Raw genomic sequence first — 23,314 nt, 5'->3', positions numbered from 1 at the left:
GTCATATTTTTAAAATGTGTTACGAACGTGCGCAAGTTGCCAAAGATAGCAATGCGATTACGTTATTCTGTACCACAAAAGCATCTCACACTAAAAAAAATTTGTTAACTTGACTAAACCTTCATTATTAACCAAATTATTTTGTTTATTGAACATATAAAAATATTTAAACTAAATAAATCAACATATTATAAATAATCATATCTTTTGCTTAAATACTAATATATGTTCAATTAACAAAATAGTCATTTAGTTGGAAGGTTTAGTCAAGTTAATAATTTTTTTCCAATGCATCGTTGTCATGAAGAATTTCTAATGTTTTTAGTTAGCTTACTTTAATTTACTTATCATTATAGTGAGTTGATATTTTGGACAAAATATTTTATTCAGAAATTCCCGCTTTATTTTCATCACATTTCATCAATGTCATAATTTAATTCAAAAAATATATTAAATAGAAATATTAAAGTACAGAATTCCAATTATCTTCAGAAATATAAGTAATATTTTTTAAAAACTACTAAATTGCTCTATAATTATATTTTTATAATTATATAGACACGTTTGTAATTATTGGAAACAAATTGGAAATTTGAATCGATTAGTATAATACTTGATAGTCAAATTTATTCTTGTTATATGTAATGTATAGTAACTTATCAAGTACGAGTCGCGTTTATGAAAGTTAAAATAGAAGTCTGAATCATTATTGTCGCCTACTTACACCTACTGTCATTTACTATCATTGCTACATGCTTTTAAGCGAAATATCTCCCAGATAATCCACATTGGAATAGTAAATTACATTACACCCATAATAAATTACATTATATCCATCAAGCTGGCACAAATCATTTTAACGTAATCAAATAAAACATGTATACAAATTTATGCCTTATTGCACTAGTACTATAATTTTGTTCCTCCGTAACCAATTTGTTAACAAAATTGTTCTATCAAATTGGGTTAACATATATGTATATATAACAAAGAAAAAATGTAAGCATAAAAAATTAAGACATTTATTTAGTGTTTTTTATTGTTAATAAGTTGCTCTATTTTCACGATTTTGTTGCTCCATCTATTTAAATTATGTTGGTAACTGGGACTAGTATCGAAATCAATATTATTGGATATGTCGAATGATAAAATAGGACAAAGAAAGACATTATCTATCGAGATATTCGATTTAATTTACATTTTTAAAATTATTTTTTAAAATTAATAATAAAGTAATTAAATGGCAACAATAAGATGACACAATAAAGAAATATTTATTTTCCATTTATTTTAATTTTATATTTAGTTTATTCTCTTTTCTGTCATAGTATATCAGCTTTAAATTACGTTTATCGCTATTTTCAATGAACCGAAACAAAAAATTGATGCAACAAATGGTAATAAAAAAACAAATTAACAGCAAAAAATTGTTAAATTGATGTATATACATGTTTATTCGATTATTTTAAAGTGACTGCCCTAGCTTAGTAGACATTTATTATATTTTAAGAACATAAGTCATTCAGCATTTTCAATAGATTTTTCGCGTAAAATTCATACACGAAGATATAAATTTAAAAAATAATACTGCAAAATTATTATTACTAGTATTTTAGTAGATTAATAAAAAGTATTTTTCACTTTTTTCCCTATATGGTTCTTGCACTGATAAAATAAACAAACCGTTTCATTAAATTTATATGCCGGAACTATTAGGTTTATTTTATGGCAGGAATGACATAATGATACATCGTAACTTTGACTTCTTATAACTGTCATAAAAATGTATCGTAACATTTTTCTAATCGATATACTAGACACTAAAGATTATAACCGTGACAAAAGGTTTTATTTTTGTTGATAAAAAAATTAAAAAATAACAAAAACATTAGAGAAATCTAAGAAGATTGAAATTATTATAAACTAAAATATTTTGTGCATTTTATTATAGAAATTCATTGAAAAATTAAGGAAATTGAAATTGCTCTTATAAAAATATTACAAAAAATTAAGATTAGTTTTACAAAAAAAATGTAAACTTTTTATTAAGAAAATTACGATTATTATTATTGCAAATAACTTGAAAGATCAATATTACTCTCGTAAGAAATTATTATTCAGAAAATCTCAATGCCTAGTCAAATAAAGTACGAAATATACATTGTTAGATTCTATTTCCGAATTATACGATTTAACCCTACGTATAGTCTAGTATCTAGTATATATCGATTGAAAATTATGCATGCATTATGCAAGTTCAAGGTAGTAACGGTTTATCTTGCACAGTCCGACGCATATGTGGATACACGGCAAGATACACGATTTATCTTGTGCCGTTATATGTATAAATCATCTTAGCCAGTGAGTAAATATTCATCACAGATTCTTTTTAGGCACGTATACGATTAAGCTGTAGGCTATTTGTAACAATTAAATATTTTATTATAATTTGCTTTCATATTTTATGGTTTAACTTTAGTTTGTATTTCATTTTTCATTCGCGACACATTCAATTTGTCATTAATAATAAATATTCATATTTATAAGAATTAAATATTAATGATTGTTAGTCGCAGGAAGATTTTTTTTAATTAAATAATTAATCGTCTCTATTATTATACACAAATCCTATCTATTATTATCACTTATTTTTTACTCATTCATATTTATTATTATCTGTTATATGAAATTCTAGTTAATCAGTGTTTTAACAAACATTTGTGAAATTAATTTTTACAGTTTTAATGTTTCAATATTTTTAATTCTGAGTTTGTTTTTTTAATAATTTTTAATTTTTAACTTGCATGCTGTTTCTTGTGAAACATCAGTAATAATATAAATATTACGTCTCTCTCTCTCTCTCTGACGATATTTTTCAAAAAATTAAACCTTTCTTTTATTTCATGATCTCATGCTAACACGCAGCCTTTGTACCTAATGGAGCACGCATTGCACATAGTAGAATACAGTATATGGATTAATGTGCATTAGTACGTACATAAATCAAATGTTCGCCAAAAACGTAATGCATTTATAATAAGATTTTCCTGTACATATAATGCAGTCATGGTCATCGAATTACGTCAATGCAAAAAGCGACCGAACGTGAGCAACAAAAATATATACGTGTAATTTATAATAAAAACATTACACGATATTATTTGAACAAAACTATTTTCAATATTTTTTTTATATATTCTATACATATAAATTTATAAATAACTCGACAAATTTTCGGAAGAAATCGTGTTACTTTATTACGTTTCCACGTGAAATTTTCTGATATAAATTTTCCGCATAATTACTCTTTTCTATTAATCATACGGATAATGTTTCATTATAACATCACATGTCATCTGTTTTAGACAAATAATTAAAATTTTTTAGAGTTTATTTAAATATTTTCGTATATTTAAAAAAGAATATTGCATAAAAAATCTGGTAATTAGTAACAGCAAGACGTACTACCAGACGATTAATTATCGCTTCAAAACAGTATGTCCTTTGTACAAGGTATTGCAAAAATATGATAAGATTACAAGAAATCTTTTAAAAGAAAGAAAAAATATTCTACATTCATGCAAAAAGTAATCTCTAACCTTTTGCAATTTTATACCTTTGCGTTGCACTTTGTCACTCGGTCTTCTTCGACCAGAAGAAGGACTTAGAAATCAAATAGGCATAAAACATTGCGGGAAAATCGACTCCACCCTCTGGGGTTTATAATGAATCGATTTCCATTTAATGACTCGCGGCATCGTTTTACGTCGTGTCAGAAAATATTTAACGTCAGTCTATTTCGAATAACCGAAATAGGAAATTACTAGGATGGATCTTAAGGTAGTATCGTGCACGAAAAAAAATTCCTGTCTACCAGTCATCCCCCCATCTCAACACGCTTCCTCTTCCGAGAGCATCTGGGCGCAGACGCGCAACTCTGTATTCGGTGGATGGAGCAGAAAAAAAGAAGAAAAAAAATAGAAGAACAACAAAGGATGACCGAGAAAGGAGAAAGTCCGTGCCTCTCAGTAATAAATTTTCCTACACTTTGTGACGTTATTTCTATATGCACCATATTTTTTTATATATATTATACTAGATACTGTGCACAAATAAAGCTCGTATAATGAAACGTAATGGAGGGACAGTCGTAATTAATTGGACAGAATTCGATGTCTCTTGATAAGTGACAAATAGTGTAAACGTAGGTATATCTTGAAATAAAAATAAAAGAGTGATATAAATATTAAGTGTACATGTAAAAATATGACATATATAAATGACTTTTATAGCACACTTTGGCTGACTCAATTTATATATATTCTGTCTAATTAGATAAAGCTGTGCTTGCATCACTTTCAGTATCGTTGTCAGAAATATAATATACATATAGAAATCTGTAATCTCTATATCTTTTCACACTTTTTCCACTTTCTTATTTTCCGCACTTAAAATAAGACAGGTATTATATGTGCTATTACACATATATTGCAGTATGAACGAGAAGGAAAGAGCAAAAATAAATGCAGAAAGTGCAATTGATATATAAAGAAACTTGATAGTTAAAGGTATCGTTTGAGCCTTCCAGCTGCACTTTATGCACTCTGTGCAGTTGAAATCGGATACGTCATTTGGATTAAAAAAATATACAGTTGCGAAGAAAATTTTACATCGAAAATTAAATAGAAAAAGACGAGAGATTTGAGTTAAAGTTAAAGGGAATTATTTGATCCTTCCAGCTCTATTTTCTGCACTTGAAATCGAATGACATATTCGGATTAAAATAAAGAAAAAAATAAAATAAGAAAGATACAGCTGAAAAGAAAATTTTATATAAAAAATTAAATAGACAAAAAAGAACTTGAGAGTTGAAGGAATCATCTGATCCTTCCAGCTGCACTTTGTGCACTTTATGCACTCGAAACCGAATGACGTATCCGGATTAAAATGGAATAGAGAAGAAAGGAGCTACAGCTGTAAAAGAAAAATTTTCCATCGAAATTTCAGAAGAACCCCTGTGAAGTTAACCCCCTACTTAAAAATTAATCTGTATAGTTCTGTGTAGATTTCTCAAAGTTCCAGAGCTCTTGCTAGAAATAATTCTGACCATTAAAGAGACAAAGGTGCATTTAAAGAGGCAAAGCTACGAGAGACCAATTTCACGCAGCTCCCTCATTTTTGAAAGAAATTACATTGAAAAAATTATTTAAAAAAAATGATTAAGAACTCTAGAAGATAAGAGACAATGATCGAATGAGGTTATGATTACTTACTGTGCATTTCAAAGATACAGTGGCTAACTTCACGCGGGTCCTATATTTTCGAACGAAAATTACGTTGAAGGAAGAAAAATGATTTCGAAAAAATGACGAAGAGTTCCAGAAGGAGATAAAAGAGACAATGATCGAATGAGGTTATGACTACTTACTGTTCTAACAAATAATTCTGGACATTAAAGCGACAAAAGTGCATTTCAAAGATACAGTGGCTAACTTCACGCGGGTCCTTCATTATCGAACGAAAATTACGTTGAAGGAAGAAAAATAATTTTGAAAAAATGACGAAGAGTTCCAGAAGGAGATAAAAGAGACAATGATCGAATGAGGTTATGGCTACTTACTGTTCTAACAAATAATTCTGGACATTAAAGCGACCAAAGTGCATTTCAAAGATACAGTGGCTAACTTCACGCGGGTCCTTCATTATCGAACGAAAATTACGTTGAAGGAAGAAAAATAATTTTGAAAAAATGACGAAGAGTTCCAGAAGGAGATAAGCGACAATGATCGAATGAGGTTATGGCTACTTACTGTTCTAACAAATAATTCTGGACATTAAAGCGACAAAAGTGCATTTCAAAGATACAGTGGCTAACTTCACGCGGGTCCTTCATTATCGAACGAAAATTACGTTGAAGGAAGAAAAATAATTTTGAAAAAATGACGAAGAGTTCCAGAAGGAGATAAGAAACAATGATCGAATGAGGTTATGGCTACTTACTGCTGATCTTCATGCCGCCGAGGGGCGGATTCGCGGGCGGCTTGTTACCCTCGGCGAAGGAGGTGGTTCTCGGTCGTCCGCTCATTCTGGGGCTGTTTCGACCGCCTCCACCTCCGCCGTTCGGTCGAAGGAGGCTCTCTCTCTCTCTTCTTCTCGCGCTCCTTTGCCCCCGCTAACCTCCTCCGTAATCGCGACTAGGTTAGAGCGGCCGGTGACTCCGGCAATTCTTCCTCCTTCTTCGCCTCCGTCTGAAGTTAGCCCCGGTGGTCGTCGTCGACGTCGTCGTCGTCGTCGTCGTCGTCGTCGTCGTCGTCTTCTTCGTCGTCGATATCACTTGGCACATCAATGACAGTTGCACACGCGATTATCACATCGCACGCGAGCGCGCGCTCACGCGCGCACCTTATCTTTTTCTTTCTCTCTTCTTCTTCTCTCTCTCTCTCTCTCTCTCTCTTTCGCTCTTCTCTAGAAGAGGAGGACGGAGGAAAGGGAGACGGAAGGAGCGAGGGGCTCGGGGGTGTAGAGTGAAAAGAGAGAAAGAGGAGCAGTAGTGCATGAAACTGGCCGCACTAACACCACTCATACATATATATATATATATATATATATATGTATATATACGGATGACGCGACAAATGTCGATTTCCCGTACACCACTCTTTGATATATCCGAGAAGAGGAGACCGCACTTTCTTCTCTCTCTCTCTCCGATCCCGATCGTGACACCACCCTCTTTTTCGACACACTGACGCGCACTCTCTCGGCGACCGACGATCTAGCCTGCTGCTGCTCCTCTTCTTCCTATTCGCGATGCAGCAGCAGCAGCGGATCCGAAGCGCGGTTCTCCGCCAGCCAATAAGCTGCGCGCGGGGGGAGGGAAGGGAGGGGGGAGGAAAGGGGGGAGGCGCTGCTAGCAGCGAGTGCTCCAAGGGGTGCGTGCCAATGTCGTGGCAGAGGATTGATGTTTTCGGGACGGCTCGTACGCGCCGCGGGCTCTCTATATAACGTGACCGCGGCTTCCTCGCGGCTCGGATTTCTCCATCGTCATCGGAGCGTTCGAGGGCAGAGGCGACCCGGAGATTACTCGGACACTTGATAATTCTCTAGACCAACGTCGCTCTTTGTCTCTCTCTCTCTCTCTCTCTCTTTTTTTCTCTCTCTCTATATATATATGTATATATATATATATATCCCGTTCACTATGGAGTCCTCGGTCGACGTTTGACAGATTTTCGAGTCACCAGGTAGCGGAACCAGCTGTCATCGTCATCGTCCTTTACGTTCAACGCCCGTGTTCAGTTGGCACTGTCTATCTCTATCTATCTCTGTCCATCTGTCTTTCTCTCTCTCTCTCTCTCTCTCTCACACACACACTATCGCGGGCACCGGACAAACCGACGCAAGACAGTTCTCGTAGCAGCCCTCTTGGATGTATCGCGACGACGCGACGAGGGCGGCGGCGACACGGAGGATGACGACGCGGGATGAAGGACGAAGGGGCGCTTCGCGTTCGCCGATCGCCCGATTGCGACGAGATCGAACGGTGCTCGACGATGAGCGAGGGCCGACCTTTCTCTGCCTTCGTCGTTAAAGCAGCAGCACGGGAACACCACACCGACCATTGAATTTTTCGACGTCTCTACTCCTCAGACATTGACCCGTTCGGGCAAGATCGGGCCAGTCGAGTGTCGCCGGAGATTGCCGAGAGTGACGTCAGCGACACCCCGCTACGTCCCTTCGCGGCGCGGCGATCATCTATCGAGTGGACGGACGCGGGGGCGACACCGTCGCGTCCGCGCCCAGCGCCATCTTGGATGCGCGCGACGACTGACAGCGCGACGGAGGCGCGCGATTTGAATCCTCGAGTCTCTCTTCGCGCAAAGATTCTTTAGCAAAGTATGAAGCTGATGATGTCGGATATGTTTTTTATCTTTGACAAGTGTCTCATTTGTTGTCGTGACATGAGGAAAATAGTAATATTTTGTATTAATTCTAGCAACAATATTTTCTTCAAGTATTTTAACATGATTTTAAAATGATACTAGGTTACGTTATATTTTGCTGAAAATCTATCATGCACGTAGTGTACACATTTTCTTGAAACAATGAGAGAAATAATTATTTATCAATACTTTTGCAATCATTACAAGCTTTTTAGTTTATATAATTTTCTACACTTGAATTAAAAATATATGTATATGTATAATTATAATTATTTAAAAAAAAATATATATATATATATATGTATACAAAGCATTTGTACAAAATTATTTTAAATTATTTTAATAAATGCGTGCAGTATTTTTATATTATTGTCAACACAATATTAATTAAACAATATACAGGTATATTACAAAAGATTCTTCAGACTTGAAAATGTATAAATAATATATATATTAAACTTTGAAGTCAACTTTTGTGAAAATATAACCTCGTGCAAAATATTTTTTATTTTACATTATTTTCATTTATTTTTGTATTAAAAAATTATCTCATCCTTTTTGGTTGCATTTTATCTATTCTGCATACATATATGTATATACGGAAAATTCTAGAGTGACAATTAAACTTTAAAATATATTTTACAAAACTACTAAATATAAAAAAATTTTAATATTAAATAACATAGAAATATAATATTAATTTAACTTTGGTTTGATGTCTTTAAAGATTATATCAAGTTCATTATGCAATTGTTAAATAGCTTTTTAATTCCAGTTTTTTAATTTAAAGTTAGTATGAAAATAGTTTTAAAATACTATAATTTTATTTAGTTATATGTATATATTTATTTATTTATATGTATATATTTATTTTATTTATTTATATATATATTGTATTTTAGGTTAAATATTTCTATATATTCAATTAACAAAATAATGGCCCGTATTCATAGCTCAATCTTATATTTAAGTTTGCCTTAAGTCTAGTCGAAGGTTGACAAGATCCCGTTCAATCAATCAAATGGCTGCGTGATGTCTTAAGCTCGGACTTAAGACGATCTTAAATATAAGATCGGACTATGTATACGGGCCTATATTTATTTGAACGGTGTAGTTAAGCCAATTAATAAATAACATAATTTACTCACGGATGGATAAGCGATTCGTAAATGGTGCCATATAATACGTCGAAACTTTAAGGGTTACATTCAAAAATACTTTCGTCAAAATGCAGAATTTGACCGACCAATGGGAGACCAAGAATCTCTTCGTCCTGATTGGTCAATCGCGCTTCAGCCTAGGGGAAATATATTTCCGAACACAATCTAGATTGCTGCTGCCCTCTGCTGCACTTTCTCATCGACACTTTCTCATCGTTCACGTTCAACGTTTGCGCGCTTATCGTCGGTCCGTAAAAGTACGAAAATAGTACTAGAGTATATTAATTAGCGCAAGTATTAATCAGTGTCTCTACGTCGTCTTAATTATTGTATAAATCCGATCGCGTCGCGTGTGCCGACATCGTGATCGCGATCGCACGCACGATATTGTGAAACTCGCTTGTCAATGTTCGTTCTCCCGAGAGCAAGCTGTCACGTGACGCGTGACGTCACAGCTCCGTCTCGACCGCCAAGATTTCGCGCGCGCGAGTTCACGACGACGGATGGCGGGAATCGCCGCTGCGCTTTTGGCGCGAAATTTTCCGAGTTTCTCGGCGTCGTCGATCGTATTTCGAGCGGGCGTTTGCGCGTTTCCGGTCATACTTTCGCATCATCGTTACATTTCTTAATATCGTGGCCAATATTCTGGAATATCGGCGACTCCTGACTGCGTCGCGAAGGAAGTTGTCGTTCGATAATTATGGCCCTTCGCGATAAGTGCAAAAAGCGGCGACGCGAGAACGGAGTGTTTTACCGAAGCACGCGTTGAAAATGAGATAGATTAAAATCCGGTCGTGGACGATAAAAAGTAACGCGAGTGCAAGTGCTTCTTCTACGAGGAGGAGGCCCAGGGTGGCATTGGGCAACGGTGGAATAACTATGTGGTAAATAATTTATTTATTATTTATTTTATTATATTATTCTTTAATTAAGTCTAATTGAATGTATACTCATATTTGCGAAAAATTGAAATTAAAATTATTTTAGTGTAATATTTATAGATTTATAAAATATTCTTATAAAAAATTATTATTTAGATTATTCATAAAAAATTAGATTTTTTTTATCAACCTTTATAAAAAAGTTTATATCTAATAAAAATTTTTAATAAAAATAATGTAACGTTTTTAATTAAATACATATTAATAAATAAAATGAAAAACTGCAAATAATAATTTTATTTTCTTCAATATCAATTATTTTAAATTTTATTATATTAATTCAATACTAATTTTATTATATTAATTTCCATGTATTTATATTTTACAGAGTTTACAAGTCCGTTGCTGCGTATCGGTGAGTCATTAATTTTTATTTAAATTTTGGGTAACAATTTTATGAAAATGTTCAATTTTGTCGAAACTTTAACAATTTATATTTTTGTGCATGCATGAATGAATCTGTAAATTAAAATCAGTCTTTCCTTTATGGAAACGAGGAAACTCCCTGTAACACTTCCCTATTTGATAATGAGACAGATTTTGAAATTAGTTTAATAATTTATATGAAAATTGACAATGATTAAATAAAAATAATTAACATCAAATAAAAAAATAAATAAGATATTAGAATTAAATTATTTTTTGAAACTATAACTTTTATAAACAAAAATTGTTTTCAAAATTTTTTTATTTAAAAATATGTTCAAATAATGTGTAAAATTATGAATTATAAATTACAATAATGTGAGATCTTATATATATATATATAGAAAATATATCTATTAACATCTACAATTAATTAAATAAATGAGGTATTTTGTTCTTCTGAAAGAGGAAAAAATTAATTTTACGGTAGGTACATAATATAATATTTTGTTCTTCTAAAAGGGGAAGAAATTATTTGTATGGTATATTTATGATGTAATTTTAATTATCACTGATCGCAGTTTTAGTTATTTTCTCAAGCTAAGAATTTACCTGTAATTGCTAAGATTTTGAACAGTGAATCGAGTCAATATGTAATTATAAATTATAAATTGCAACAGTGCGATATAATGTATACATAATATAGGATATCTATTAACATCTACAATAATTAATTAAATAGAATATTTTGTTTTTCTGAAAGAGAAAAAAATTAATTTTCTAGTAAGTATATAATAGAATATTTTGTTCTTCTGAAAGGGAAAGAAATTAATTTTATTTTAACGACATATTTATGATGAAATCTTAATTATCAATGATCAATCTTATTTTTCTTAAGCTAAGAATTTACCTGCGATTACTAAGATTTTGAACAGTGAATCGAGTCAATATGTAATTATAAATTATAAATTGCAACAGTGCGATAAAATAATGTATACATAATATAGGATATTTATTAACATCTAGAATAATTAATTAAATAAAATATTTTGTTTTTCTGAAAGAGGAAAAAATTAATTTTCCAGTATATAATAGAATATTTTATTCTTCTGAAAGAGGAAGAAATTAATTTTAATTTAACGACATATTTATGATGAAATCTTAATTATCAATGATCAATCTTATTTTTCTTAAGCTAAGAATTTACCCGCGATTGCTAAGATTTGAATCGAGTCGCAATATGTAGATACATTACCCTTAATCATCGATAATATAGAAATCTGAATATTGTCTCTCATCCAGAGCCATAGTCGATAAACGCCTAGTGGCGGAACGACTTCAATGTCTGGTCCGTCTAGTGTCCGTTTAGGGACGACCCCTTCTACCCTACACTGCAACTGCGCCGGTCCGCGTTTCTCGTAGCCGATGGCAAAGCGCGGGTTACGGTTTAAGTTGCACTTTAGATGCGAGTGGACGCGCATCTCTCTTTTCGGGTCTCGGTTGCGCGCTTACGTTTCGTGAATATCGAGCGCATGTACAATCAAAACGCGATTCGAATCGATTGTGAGCGATCCTGCGCCGCGAATTGTGATTGCACGACGCGAATGATCGGTGAGTTTTAATATTTATCTATTTTTTATATTAGATTTTTTATCCTGCGGAATATAGGTGCAACTTTCAAACTTGTGCCGATCAATTCTAAGGAGGCTAAAGGAATCATGTTTATTTTAATAACATTTTATATGTCATTTTATAAATCAAAATGAAGTATTGGCAATTATTGACAAATATTATTTTTGCGTTTTAGATATTCGTCAGTCTTTGTTTTTTTTTTTTTTGTATCAGTGATTGGATATATTTATAAAATTTTCTAATCAGTCATATGTTTTTCAATTGTAGATTCTTTTTTTTATCAATTGAAGATATTAAATAATTATAAATATTAGATATATATATATACATATTGAATAATAATTGATCAATTCTGCATAGAAAGAAATTATATATTTCATGTTTTTTGAATATGTAGTTATATTTTTAAAAAATATTACATGGAAATAAAATTGCACATATATATATATTTAAACAGAATTAAACTAAAAATATTATTTGTTTACATAATTTTATTTTCTGACAAGTAGCTTTATTTTGCACAAGATGCATAATATATATATGCTTTAGCAATATTTTGGGATGGAAATTTTAAATCAAATTAAAATTTGAATCAATTATTCAAACTTGACAAATAAAATTTGTTAATTGTTTTTTCCTTTTTATAATTACATTTAATCGCAAACTAGATCTTTTTATAGATCAAAATACAATTAAATAGATTCGATAATGCCAATTATTTGATTGATCTCAATATTATTATAATATATATCTCAGAGTGTATTTCAGTATCTTAATATCTATAATTATTTAATTTTTAATATATATCTTTTACTAACTGAATGCATAAATAAAGCTAATAAATAAACTATTGAATAGAAGTATAAAGTAATATTTGAGCTTTATTTGAAAATAAAGTCGTAAAACAAAATTGTTTGAAAGTTTTGTTATATTTTAATAACAAGAAAATATGTTTCAAAGAAAGTTTCCATTTTCGATCTTATAACTTGGAAAATAACTCGTCGAGAGAACATTTTCGTGAAGGAAAGATCGGCTTGACAATGGTCGAGGAATCCGTGCGGTTGAAAGGAAGTATAGCCTTTATACCGCAGGTCACTTTTATATATTTGACAGCCTTTGAAGAGAGAAAGGTGAAGGAATGCACAAAAAATGTGTAAAGTAGCAGATGCAGACAATATTTTTTCTTAAATATGCAATGCTTTATTGCCAACTTTAGGGCAATTGGCTAATAATATTTTCTGATTAAATTCTGATATATGTATATACATTGTATTTGGTGCATTTTTCTATGGAATTCGTATTCATATTTCATCAATATTATAATTTATCAATATTAAGCTATTCAAAATTATATAAATAGTAATACGACCAGTATATATATACATTGTATATACATACTATTTATATAACTTTGAACAGCTTAATATTGATTATAATATTGATAAAATATGAAAAGTAAATAATATGATATATATATTATATATATTATCTCGCGTTATGATATTGCTAGATTTTTTATTTCTTATTGCTAATTAATTGTTTTACTAAATTGAATTATGTTATTGTTAAAAATACTAATACATTGTTATATTATATAATAAATTCATTATTTTTTCTGATATACATACATATAAATATTAGAGTAGCTGAAAAGTTTTCTTAATCGTTCATTCTTTATTCGTCATATTTCATATATTTAATTGAAAAAACAGAAAATTTTTTTCAACAATCGAACAATTTCTACTATTAATTTATTATTAATAGCAGAATACTAAAATTAATAAATTAATAAAATCTTGTATCAAAATTTATTTTAATAATACGCTAACGATAATAATCTCATATAAACAGTTATCATACATATATATTAATAAACTAATAGAGTACTTTTTACTCCGACTTTTTTATTATAAAATAAAATGCGATAAATTTATATAGTATTCTATATGATAAATTAAAAATAATTTTAATATATGTATTTAAAAATATTTCTACATTTGTGTTATATTATCTACTTTGTCTTGTTTATTACTTTTTGGTAGATTATTTTGATCACAAATTATTTTGATTTATATTATATTATATATATAAGATAAAAATATATAATAATATATATTTATTACATGTATGTTTGTTTTATTATATATATATATATATATATATATATATATATAAATTTATACATTTTATAAAAATATATGGTAATAACTATATTATATATACAATATATTAATGTACAGAAATTGAAAAAAGAAATAATAGCAAAATTTTCGCACTAAAGTTATCTCTATGTATATCAACAGAAAAAATTCTCGAACTAAATAGAGAGGAAAGAGAGCATAGAACTGAGCATTAAAAATCCACTTATCAAGCGACGTTATATCTTTGTCAGATCCCATCAACGTGAATTAACCTCATCCTTTCGGTGCTGCAAGCCGGTCAAGTTTCAACTTAGAAAGATTGTTTCGCCCGAGCTTCTACCAGAATTCTGAGACTCCCAGAAGGGTAGACGCGAGGAGATATTTTATTTTTCCTAATATTTTATTTTTGACTAAAAAAAATAATGAAAGGAGAATCATATATATTATGTTTTATAAAAAATGGTCCTTTAAAATAAATAAAAAATAAAACGTCATAAAAACATGAAAAACGATGTATGCACGCATGCATGAGCGACAATTCGTTGCATGTCCCGTCGTTTGCCAATATAATTGTATTCATCGTCGTTGAGTGGGCAAAGAATATATACATGTAGTGCAATGACCTTCTGCGGTCTCTTTCCTTGCATTAATACGCCAGGATACCATATGCATTTTTAGCGTGATATTACATACGGATTATCGAAAGGGCCGAAGGGTTCTCACATACACGTATTATTCAAATTATACTAAATAATAAGTAGAGGCAAGACAAAGTTTTACTTTTTATTTCTATATATACCTGACCCCGTTCGTTATCCGAAATCTATCATCAAATTTATCCATGCTGTAACATATTATCGAGTTTGATTTCACTATAGAATTTTACTAAATTCAAGTAGCTGACATAAATACGTAATGATGATGATCGGATTTCTGTGATGGCCATTGTTCACAAATGGATACTGATATATTATCCAGGTTCAATAAGTTAGAAATATCCGACATTTTGATGAAGAATATTTTAAGAATATTTAACAAATTATATTAAGAAAATTAATAAAACATTTTCGTCGAAAAAATTTTTGCCGGATTACATTATGTAATCGAAATAATCTCTTTCGAGCTGAAAGCACTTTAAGTAAAAAATATCAAAGCGAATATATCGCAAGTTACCGCTACATAAATACTACAGCACGCTTTGTTTCGCGCGAATGTAATCTTCGAATTAATTCTGTCTGTGACTTTTCATTCAATCTTTAATCGACTGCGCTCACAAAAGCGCATAGCATCGCAATCATGCGCAATTTAAACGACTATGATCCTCAATATCTCGTACATATTAGCTAGTATTATTGTCAGTATTGGATAGTGGTAGTAAATATCGAATGAATGCAAGGCATGAATTATACGATGATAATATTATAGAACTGCCGAGAAGAATAAAGTTTATAATTATATTATATAATATAAGAGATAATTTTTTAATTATTTCTTTTATTATATTATTATTTAATGGATTACTAATTCCGTTATTATTTCTTTCATATATTATTATGATATATTAATTATTTTGACACATACTTTAAGATCATTTATGTAACGCAAATAGAATTTTTGATATCATAAAATTGTTTATCTGTACTCTGTATTATTGAGTCGATTTTTTCAGAATTAAAATCTTTGAAAAATTTTGAAATATATATACATTTTAATTTAAAGTCTCTAAATTGTATTACCCAAGTAGAACAGAAAAGTCAAAATAATTTCAATTTGACATTATATTGACCAAATTTGATTAATATGACGTCAAAATGATATTATTTTGATTTTCTGTTCTATTGGGTATTTTTTGAAAGGTTGAAAGAGAATTAAATATTTTTTATATAAATATTTAGGACCTACACATAAAACACATATAATATAAAAGATAGTTTGTATAAAAAAAACAATTTAAAGGATTTTTAGTTAGTAAGTTTAAAACTTAAAAAAGAACACAATATAAAGAAATAAAATTTGTCAAAAAATTACATTATTTTCGAATATTTAAAAGTGACATATTTTTCTAGGAAAGTAACATTGATTTAAAAAAATATATATTCTTTTATTTTTAATATAACAAGGGGAGAGCTTCACGTTTGTTTACAATTGCGATTATCAAGTTTTGTTTGACCGACAACTTCTATTGCTGACAATCCCTATTGTCTACGGAACAGTCGACTACAAGCATATGGTACACATATAATAAATTTAAAATATGAATGTACGTGTGTGTATTTGCATGTACATATATGCATACATGACATTATTGTTCATGTATATGTATATTGTATATACCACACTGTATTATAGGCATACGTATTGCACACATGACCACATTGCATATATAAAATAAGGAAATTATTAATACTTTGTATAGAAAACACGTTCTGCGGCAATCGGAATTATCGACAATTATAATTATCGGCAAAACGATGTAAGCAAACTATTGGCGATTGAAATCAAAAGAGATATTTCCTATAAAAATTTTCTATATAAATATTATTATTTAATTATAAATTATAATATTGTATTTATAATAAATAATTATATTTATAATAAATTATATTTATAATAAAATGTAAATATATATATATATATATATATATATATATATATAACAAATATTACAATAAATATTTTACAATTTATTCCAATTTTATGATATCTTTTTGTCTCTTCATATTTATAATATATAAGTATCTAGAATAATTAAGAAATTTGATTTACGTAAAAACAATTCAAGATTATATTAGATTATTTTAATCTTATACTGGAAAAAAAATTTGACAGAATTTTTATTGAAGTTTATTCGAAATACAGATAGTTTTATATATTATCTTTTCTTATCAAATTATATTAAAACTTAAAAAAATGTGAATACTTTACGTGAATAGCTTTTATATTTATACACAAATATGTTAATGAAAAAAAGTAGCGAAAAAGTTTTTTATTTTTGAAAATACTTTCTGCAATAGCATATTAAATAGGTTATTCATGTTTTCTCATAACTTTGTTCTTTTACTGCTAAAATAATAATTAAAAAAGAAGTTCACATGTCACTCTTTTTTATTAATATTTTTACCACTTTAAAATTCTTAAACGCGTAGAGCCGTTTGTATCACTGTAGTTTTTTCAAAATTTAAAAGGTTTAAAATCATACACAGCACACACACACACACACAAATAATGTTTGTATATTGTTTTTATTTCTTGAAGCAATTATTTTTCTTATATTTGTAAATTTGATGAAATTGTATTCAATGTATTTCATGTTTTTGGTTATTTTTTAAAAATAAAAATAAAGCAATATCTTCTACAATAAATTTTTTTCGTGAGTTTAATAAAATTTAGAAAAAGGAAGTCAAAAAATAAACAAAAATATCAAATACATTGAATACAATTTCATCAAATTTACAAATATAGGAAAAATAATTGCTTCAGGAAATAAAAATGATATACAAACATTTATTTGTGTGTGTGTGTGTGTCTGTGTGTGATTTTAAACCTTTAATATGCTAAAAAGCAATAAGAGAAATATCTTTTTAATTTATAATTAAAAATCAAATTTAGCATTTATGCTAAAGAAAAATCCAAGGTTTTGCAAGGAATCTGTCGTTAAATTAACACGAATTATGTGAGATTCTGTACGTATGCACGCGTACACAAAAGATGAGTTAGAGTTGTTTGTTCATCGATTATTCGAGTGAGGGTTCTGACACACGTTGATAGGAGCTTAAATGAGCTTAAAATATGTACTTATCATATTTTGTAGGTTTGCGTGTATAATGGAGATCCGCGTGAGATAATCCTAAACGGCGAATGAAAATATATGACACTAATCAATGTCATAATGCGTACTATAGAGCTCGAAATAGCATGCGCTGTATGCGGATATTATTCCGCCATCCCTTCTGTGTACAAAAACTCCCCTTTTGTATTCTTTGCTGATACTTTCTCACAGAGCTTGATGCGACTACAGCCGACATGCATTTTGGAGTTTGCCGGGCACCCCTTTTTTGAATTTATGAGAGTGCATGATCATGCGCTTTGTCATTCACGAAGGCAGTTTGATTTCTAATTCTTATCTTCCTCGGTGTATCTCTTTCTCTCTCTTTCACACACGCATACGTATTTTTTCTTTCCTAACGTAAATACATCTATTGTAGAAATTACAATAGTAGCAGAACATTTTATTGTATAACATTTTTTATATATTATATAATATTTTATAATATATACTTTATAATATATATTTTTAATATATATTTTTTTATTATATATATTTTATAATATATTTTATAATATATAATATATACTATATAATATTTTAGTACTACAAAATATTAATAATTTCTCTTCTAGTTAGCATTAGCTAGTATTAATAAAATAAATACATTATTGTAAGAATAATTATAAAGAATTTTGTATATAGTTAAGTCGCGCAATTGTTTATTGAGTACCTCAAATTAGTATTAAAATTATTTCACATATAATTAACAATTAATAATTAATGAGCATAAAATCAATATGAGATTAATATTGAAAGATGAAATTAATTTGATAGACAGAAGAATTGAAAAGGAAGATTATTTATTACTGAAATTGTTTTATTTATAACAAAATGAAATATTAAATGGTTAGCGGAAATATTTTCCTACAAATTACTCATGATAATTAATAAAATAATATGATAATAGAAAATATATCCAGAAAAATAAGACATATTTGAATATAAATGCATAGCATTTTTTAAAAATTTATTTCGTCATTCAATTAAAATTGTTAGCTAGACTAATACATATCCGAATTAAAATATCTTTGAATAATTACAATACGGTATTTGATTGAAAACTAGTTATTCAATCATGTTTAATTAAGTTCTAGCTCATGTTACTTTAATGTCATTACAGTATTGCAATATTAACCGCTATTTCCGTTATTGGATATCGGTAACATAAATAAAATATGTGTTTTATTCAGAAATGAATTCATACTCGCAAGAACGTCATACATTTTTATACATCGATTTTGCTCTTTTATTAAATTACGTGGAGTTCTCAGGCGATTTGCTATCTCTTATATTCACTCCGAACGATTTCCTTGACGTTTTTCGCAACGTTGATTCAACGACGGAGCATTTCAATCTGTCTGCGAAGCGATAACAGTTTTAATAAGGCGCATAGATCTATATGCCACGTACGTCTCGTCGATCGCTCCTGTGTTCCTTAAATTATACGCGCTCTCGGAATCGGTTATTATCGATATTCCATTTTTTCCGATGTTTTCGAGAAGAATTTTAATGATAAAAATTCCGATTAGAATGGTGAATATGCTAATTACTATTTTTCCTGCATCTTCGCGTATGCGCTTTATTCGCGTGTATTCTCCTCGATCGAAGCTAACCGAGCTCGTTTTTCTCCCCGTACATAAGAGTATATTGTATCCCGGTGCTTTATATCTCTGCCCCTAGTCTATTACTTTTTACCGCTATAGTCCGCTGATCTCTCGAGTCGATCGTCGCGGCTTTTTGTGTCCTGTATTTTCTCCATGCTTAACACTTTATTTTTCTCTTTCTTCCCTCTTTTATCTTTAGTCTTCGCTATAATTTTGCTTTCATAGGGGAAGCTTCATTTTTTACCACTCAAAGATGCAGAATGTCCCATAGAAAATTGCTGAAACCGATCAGTTGTCATCTTTTAATGCATGCAGTTATTGAGAAAACAAAAATTGTGTTAAAAAGAGGAAAGTCTGCAATTTTTGATGGATATAAATAAAATGTTTGTGTATCAGTTTATTTTATTGGAAAAAAGTAATGCAGACTTTCCAACACAATTTTTGTTTTCTCAATAACTGCATGCATTAAAAAATGACAGCTGATTAGTTTCAGCAATTTCTTATGGGAGACCCTGTACAATGTCAAAATAAATTATACATGTGTGCAGTCTTTGTTGTTATTTAAATCAAATTATATAAATGATTGTCTCGATCAAGTTTTGGCGTCATCTTGTCTTTATAGATAATAAAAATATGGATTATCTAGGTTATTTACATCTTACATGAAAATAGTGTTATTTTTACTCAATTATTTAGAACAATGTTCAGATAATTTGATTTAGGATCGTACCACGTAAAAATATTAAAGCACTAAGTGGTAAAATCTTATAAATAAAAATATAAATATATTTTTATATCCTTTTCATAATCTATATTTCTTTTATAACTGTGTTTGCACAGAAGCGGTCTTAAAAATAATATTATCTAGATAAATCATTATACATATAATTTTATCCTTTATCTAGATATCTTTAAAACAAAATCATTTTTACTTTATGTAAAATAAATTTATATATTTTTATCTCATCTTTATCCAGCTAATTTTGAAACCATCTCAGCACAAGACAGCACATGTGACAGAAAAACGATATACATATAAATGATTTTTCTCGAATATTAATCGCGCGACTATTGAATAAGAGAAGTTCTCTTTAAAGTTAAAAATACGGGCGCGGACGGAATATGCTCTGTCGGAATAGCCGCGGTATGAGTGTGCCGCTTTATTAATACCGGAGTTTCGTTCCCTATTTCCCCTAACGAACCCCTGTCTTCCGTGAGTGAGCCCCCGATCCTGCTATGATAGGGGGGACAGAGTAATCAAGTCGAGCGAGCAATAGCAGGATCAGAAAACGTACTCCAACGATATATACATTTTTAATCACGTACAATATGATATATATTGCTACTCTGAAAGTCTCTCTAGCCGGAAGAAGATTTTCAAATACATATCAATTTAATACATTTTAATATACTTTAATTTATTTAATGATTTTGATATATTTTAATTTATTGTACTGAATCATTTTAATTTTCTTAATATAATTTATATTGAATATAATATGAATAAATTTAATATAATATGTATATATTAAGCACAATGCATATTTTATATTTATTAAACTTTATTTAAAAAAGGAACGAACATTCGCACGAGTAACCTATTAATGTAATCTATTTTTGACCGTGGAAATAAAAATTGGTTTCGATTTATTTTATCACGCTCAGTTTGTATATGAGTTGACACACTAAAAAAAACATATCCAAATTTTATTATTTAAAAGATACTTCGGTATCGCGATATTTGCACAGTGAAAAATATTTCAAAGTAGTGACGTTGCGATATTATTAAAGTGAACGTTCAACGCTCTATTTATTCTACTTCATTTTTCTCTCTCTGGCCGATTCGCGTCATAAATAAATCGACAATATTTTTTTCATCACTCTTCGACGATCTCGCGTAATTTTTTTTTTTTTGTTCACATTCATCGATTCGCGGGCCGCGAAACGAGACATGCGCTTCCGCATATAACGGTCATCAATTTCACGCGTGACGAGACCAATGACTCGGATCATTGTTCAATCTATTTACGCAGTTCGACAGTAAATCCCTCGACGATCCTCAATATTCGCGCGGGATATCGAACAGGTTATTCCGCGAGCGCTTTACCGTCGCGCTTGACTTCTACAACGCAATGTGCTTTTCATTTATCATAATGAATAAATATTTGGATCGGAATGCGCGCTGATTTGAATCCATTATCCGGTCACCCTATAGTAATGGATGCGATCATGTGACATAACCCGCGATTTAATATATAAAATCGCGCTCCGATAGCGGCCCTGTCATTTCCCATTGTTGACTTCATTACGCGTAGTTTGTTTAAACAGCGTGGCGTCAATGTGAACTAACACAGAGAGAGCGAGGAAAATTTCATTTCCATTTCGCTGAAAATTCGACGAAATTATTATTATTATTATTTGCGCCAAATAATATGTCATTTGAACAGTGTATGACGCTATAATAGAAATATTGTATTTATTTGGTCAATTGATATATTGCGTTTTTACTTTTAATTTTTTGAGAATGCTATATTCAGTTTTTAAATAGTTTACTTCAAAAATAAGTTGTAAATTATTAATATTATCGTAGAAATTATAAAGTTAAAAATTATTTAGTGAACATTCTTTTTAACAATTGATTTGACACTATTATTGTGAGAACATATTTATCATCAATAAACTATTATCAATTTGCATTGGTCGATACACTTAAAAAATAATTATTATTTTTAATGGAAATTTTGATGAATTCTTTATTTATAAGTTTATTATTTGTGAATTATAAAATTAAATATTAAAGATCGATAATATGTAATGCGATATTGGAAAATGAAAAAGGCTTTAGAGGAGAATTAAATTCTGTAAATATAAAATTGGACTTTGTTTAATTTTGTTGTGCGTATTTAATACATGTAAATTTTGTTTTAAATTTGATTAACAAGGAGTAAGTATCTAACGATGAGATTTAAATTTTCTGACTAATTTAATAATTTATTATAAACATACCCTTTCTTATATAAATATATTTTATTTTAATTTTAATTTATAATTTTTCTCATAATTACGTATTTACAAATATGCTGTATTTTCCAATTTTCTACATGTTTATTGAAGATAAATATTAAAATTTTCTATATATGTATATATATATATATATATATATTAATCTTTCTAATATGATATAAATTTATAACTTAATGAGTAATTGATATTTATTATTGTTACAATGAATAACATTTATTTTATTTTTTATAATATTTATCTATTCACCAATTATTTATAGTAGCTTTTTAATTTTAAATTTATTAAAAAATATATATCATTAAATATGTTTAATAAACTTTTGATACGTGTAATTTTTAATAGTAATGTAGACATGCATTATTTCGTCAGATATAGCAAAACATTCTGTGTTAATAGCTGAAATTCTGGCAATTTAATCAAATTATAATCAATCGGATTTCTATTTATTGTCACTTTTGTCACGTTAGTTATTTTTGTAACTGATGCAACAATGACCATTTAATCTGACAATATCAAAGTATAGTATTCGCAATAAAAGAGAATAATCACGCGTCGACAAATATATATATATATATATATATATATATATAAATCCTAAAAATAACTTAATGACGTTTCAAATGTACAGTAGCCGTCGGCTGTTAATTATTGACATTGCCCTGGCAAAATATTGT

At 29.5% G+C, this 23,314-nt stretch overlaps 2 protein-coding genes across 4 annotated transcripts in view; one reads left to right on the top strand and one right to left on the bottom strand.

Moving 5' to 3' along the window:
- The window catches only part of LOC114930320 (glycogen synthase kinase-3 beta), a 54,780-nt gene extending 47,102 nt beyond the window's left edge, over positions 1-7,678 (bottom strand). For 2 of the 3 annotated variants that reach the window (XM_085489253.1, XM_085489254.1), the window contains exon 1: positions 6,001-7,678. In XM_085489253.1, the coding sequence (XP_085345379.1) occupies positions 6,001-6,085 (85 nt within the window). In that variant the 5' untranslated portion in view covers positions 6,086-7,678. The remainder of the gene's footprint in view (positions 1-6,000) is intronic. The other variant, XM_029302079.2, reaches the window with a different exon arrangement.
- A 2,142-nt stretch (positions 7,679-9,820) lies between these two features.
- The window catches only part of Con (leucine rich repeat protein connectin), a 163,830-nt gene continuing 150,336 nt past the window's right edge, over positions 9,821-23,314 (top strand). Inside the window, 2 exon segments of the mRNA XM_085489224.1 lie at positions 9,821-9,987; positions 10,373-10,399. The gene's annotated coding sequence lies outside the window, so the exon portion shown is untranslated.

This window comes from Nylanderia fulva, unplaced genomic scaffold (assembly GCF_048542155.1).
Source record: "Nylanderia fulva isolate GAGA-0341 unplaced genomic scaffold, ASM4854215v1 Scaffold8, whole genome shotgun sequence".
Taxonomy (NCBI): Eukaryota; Metazoa; Arthropoda; class Insecta; order Hymenoptera; family Formicidae; genus Nylanderia; species Nylanderia fulva.
The sequence above is the reverse complement of the archived record's forward strand: the minus strand, read 5'-3'. Positions and strand labels throughout refer to the sequence as shown.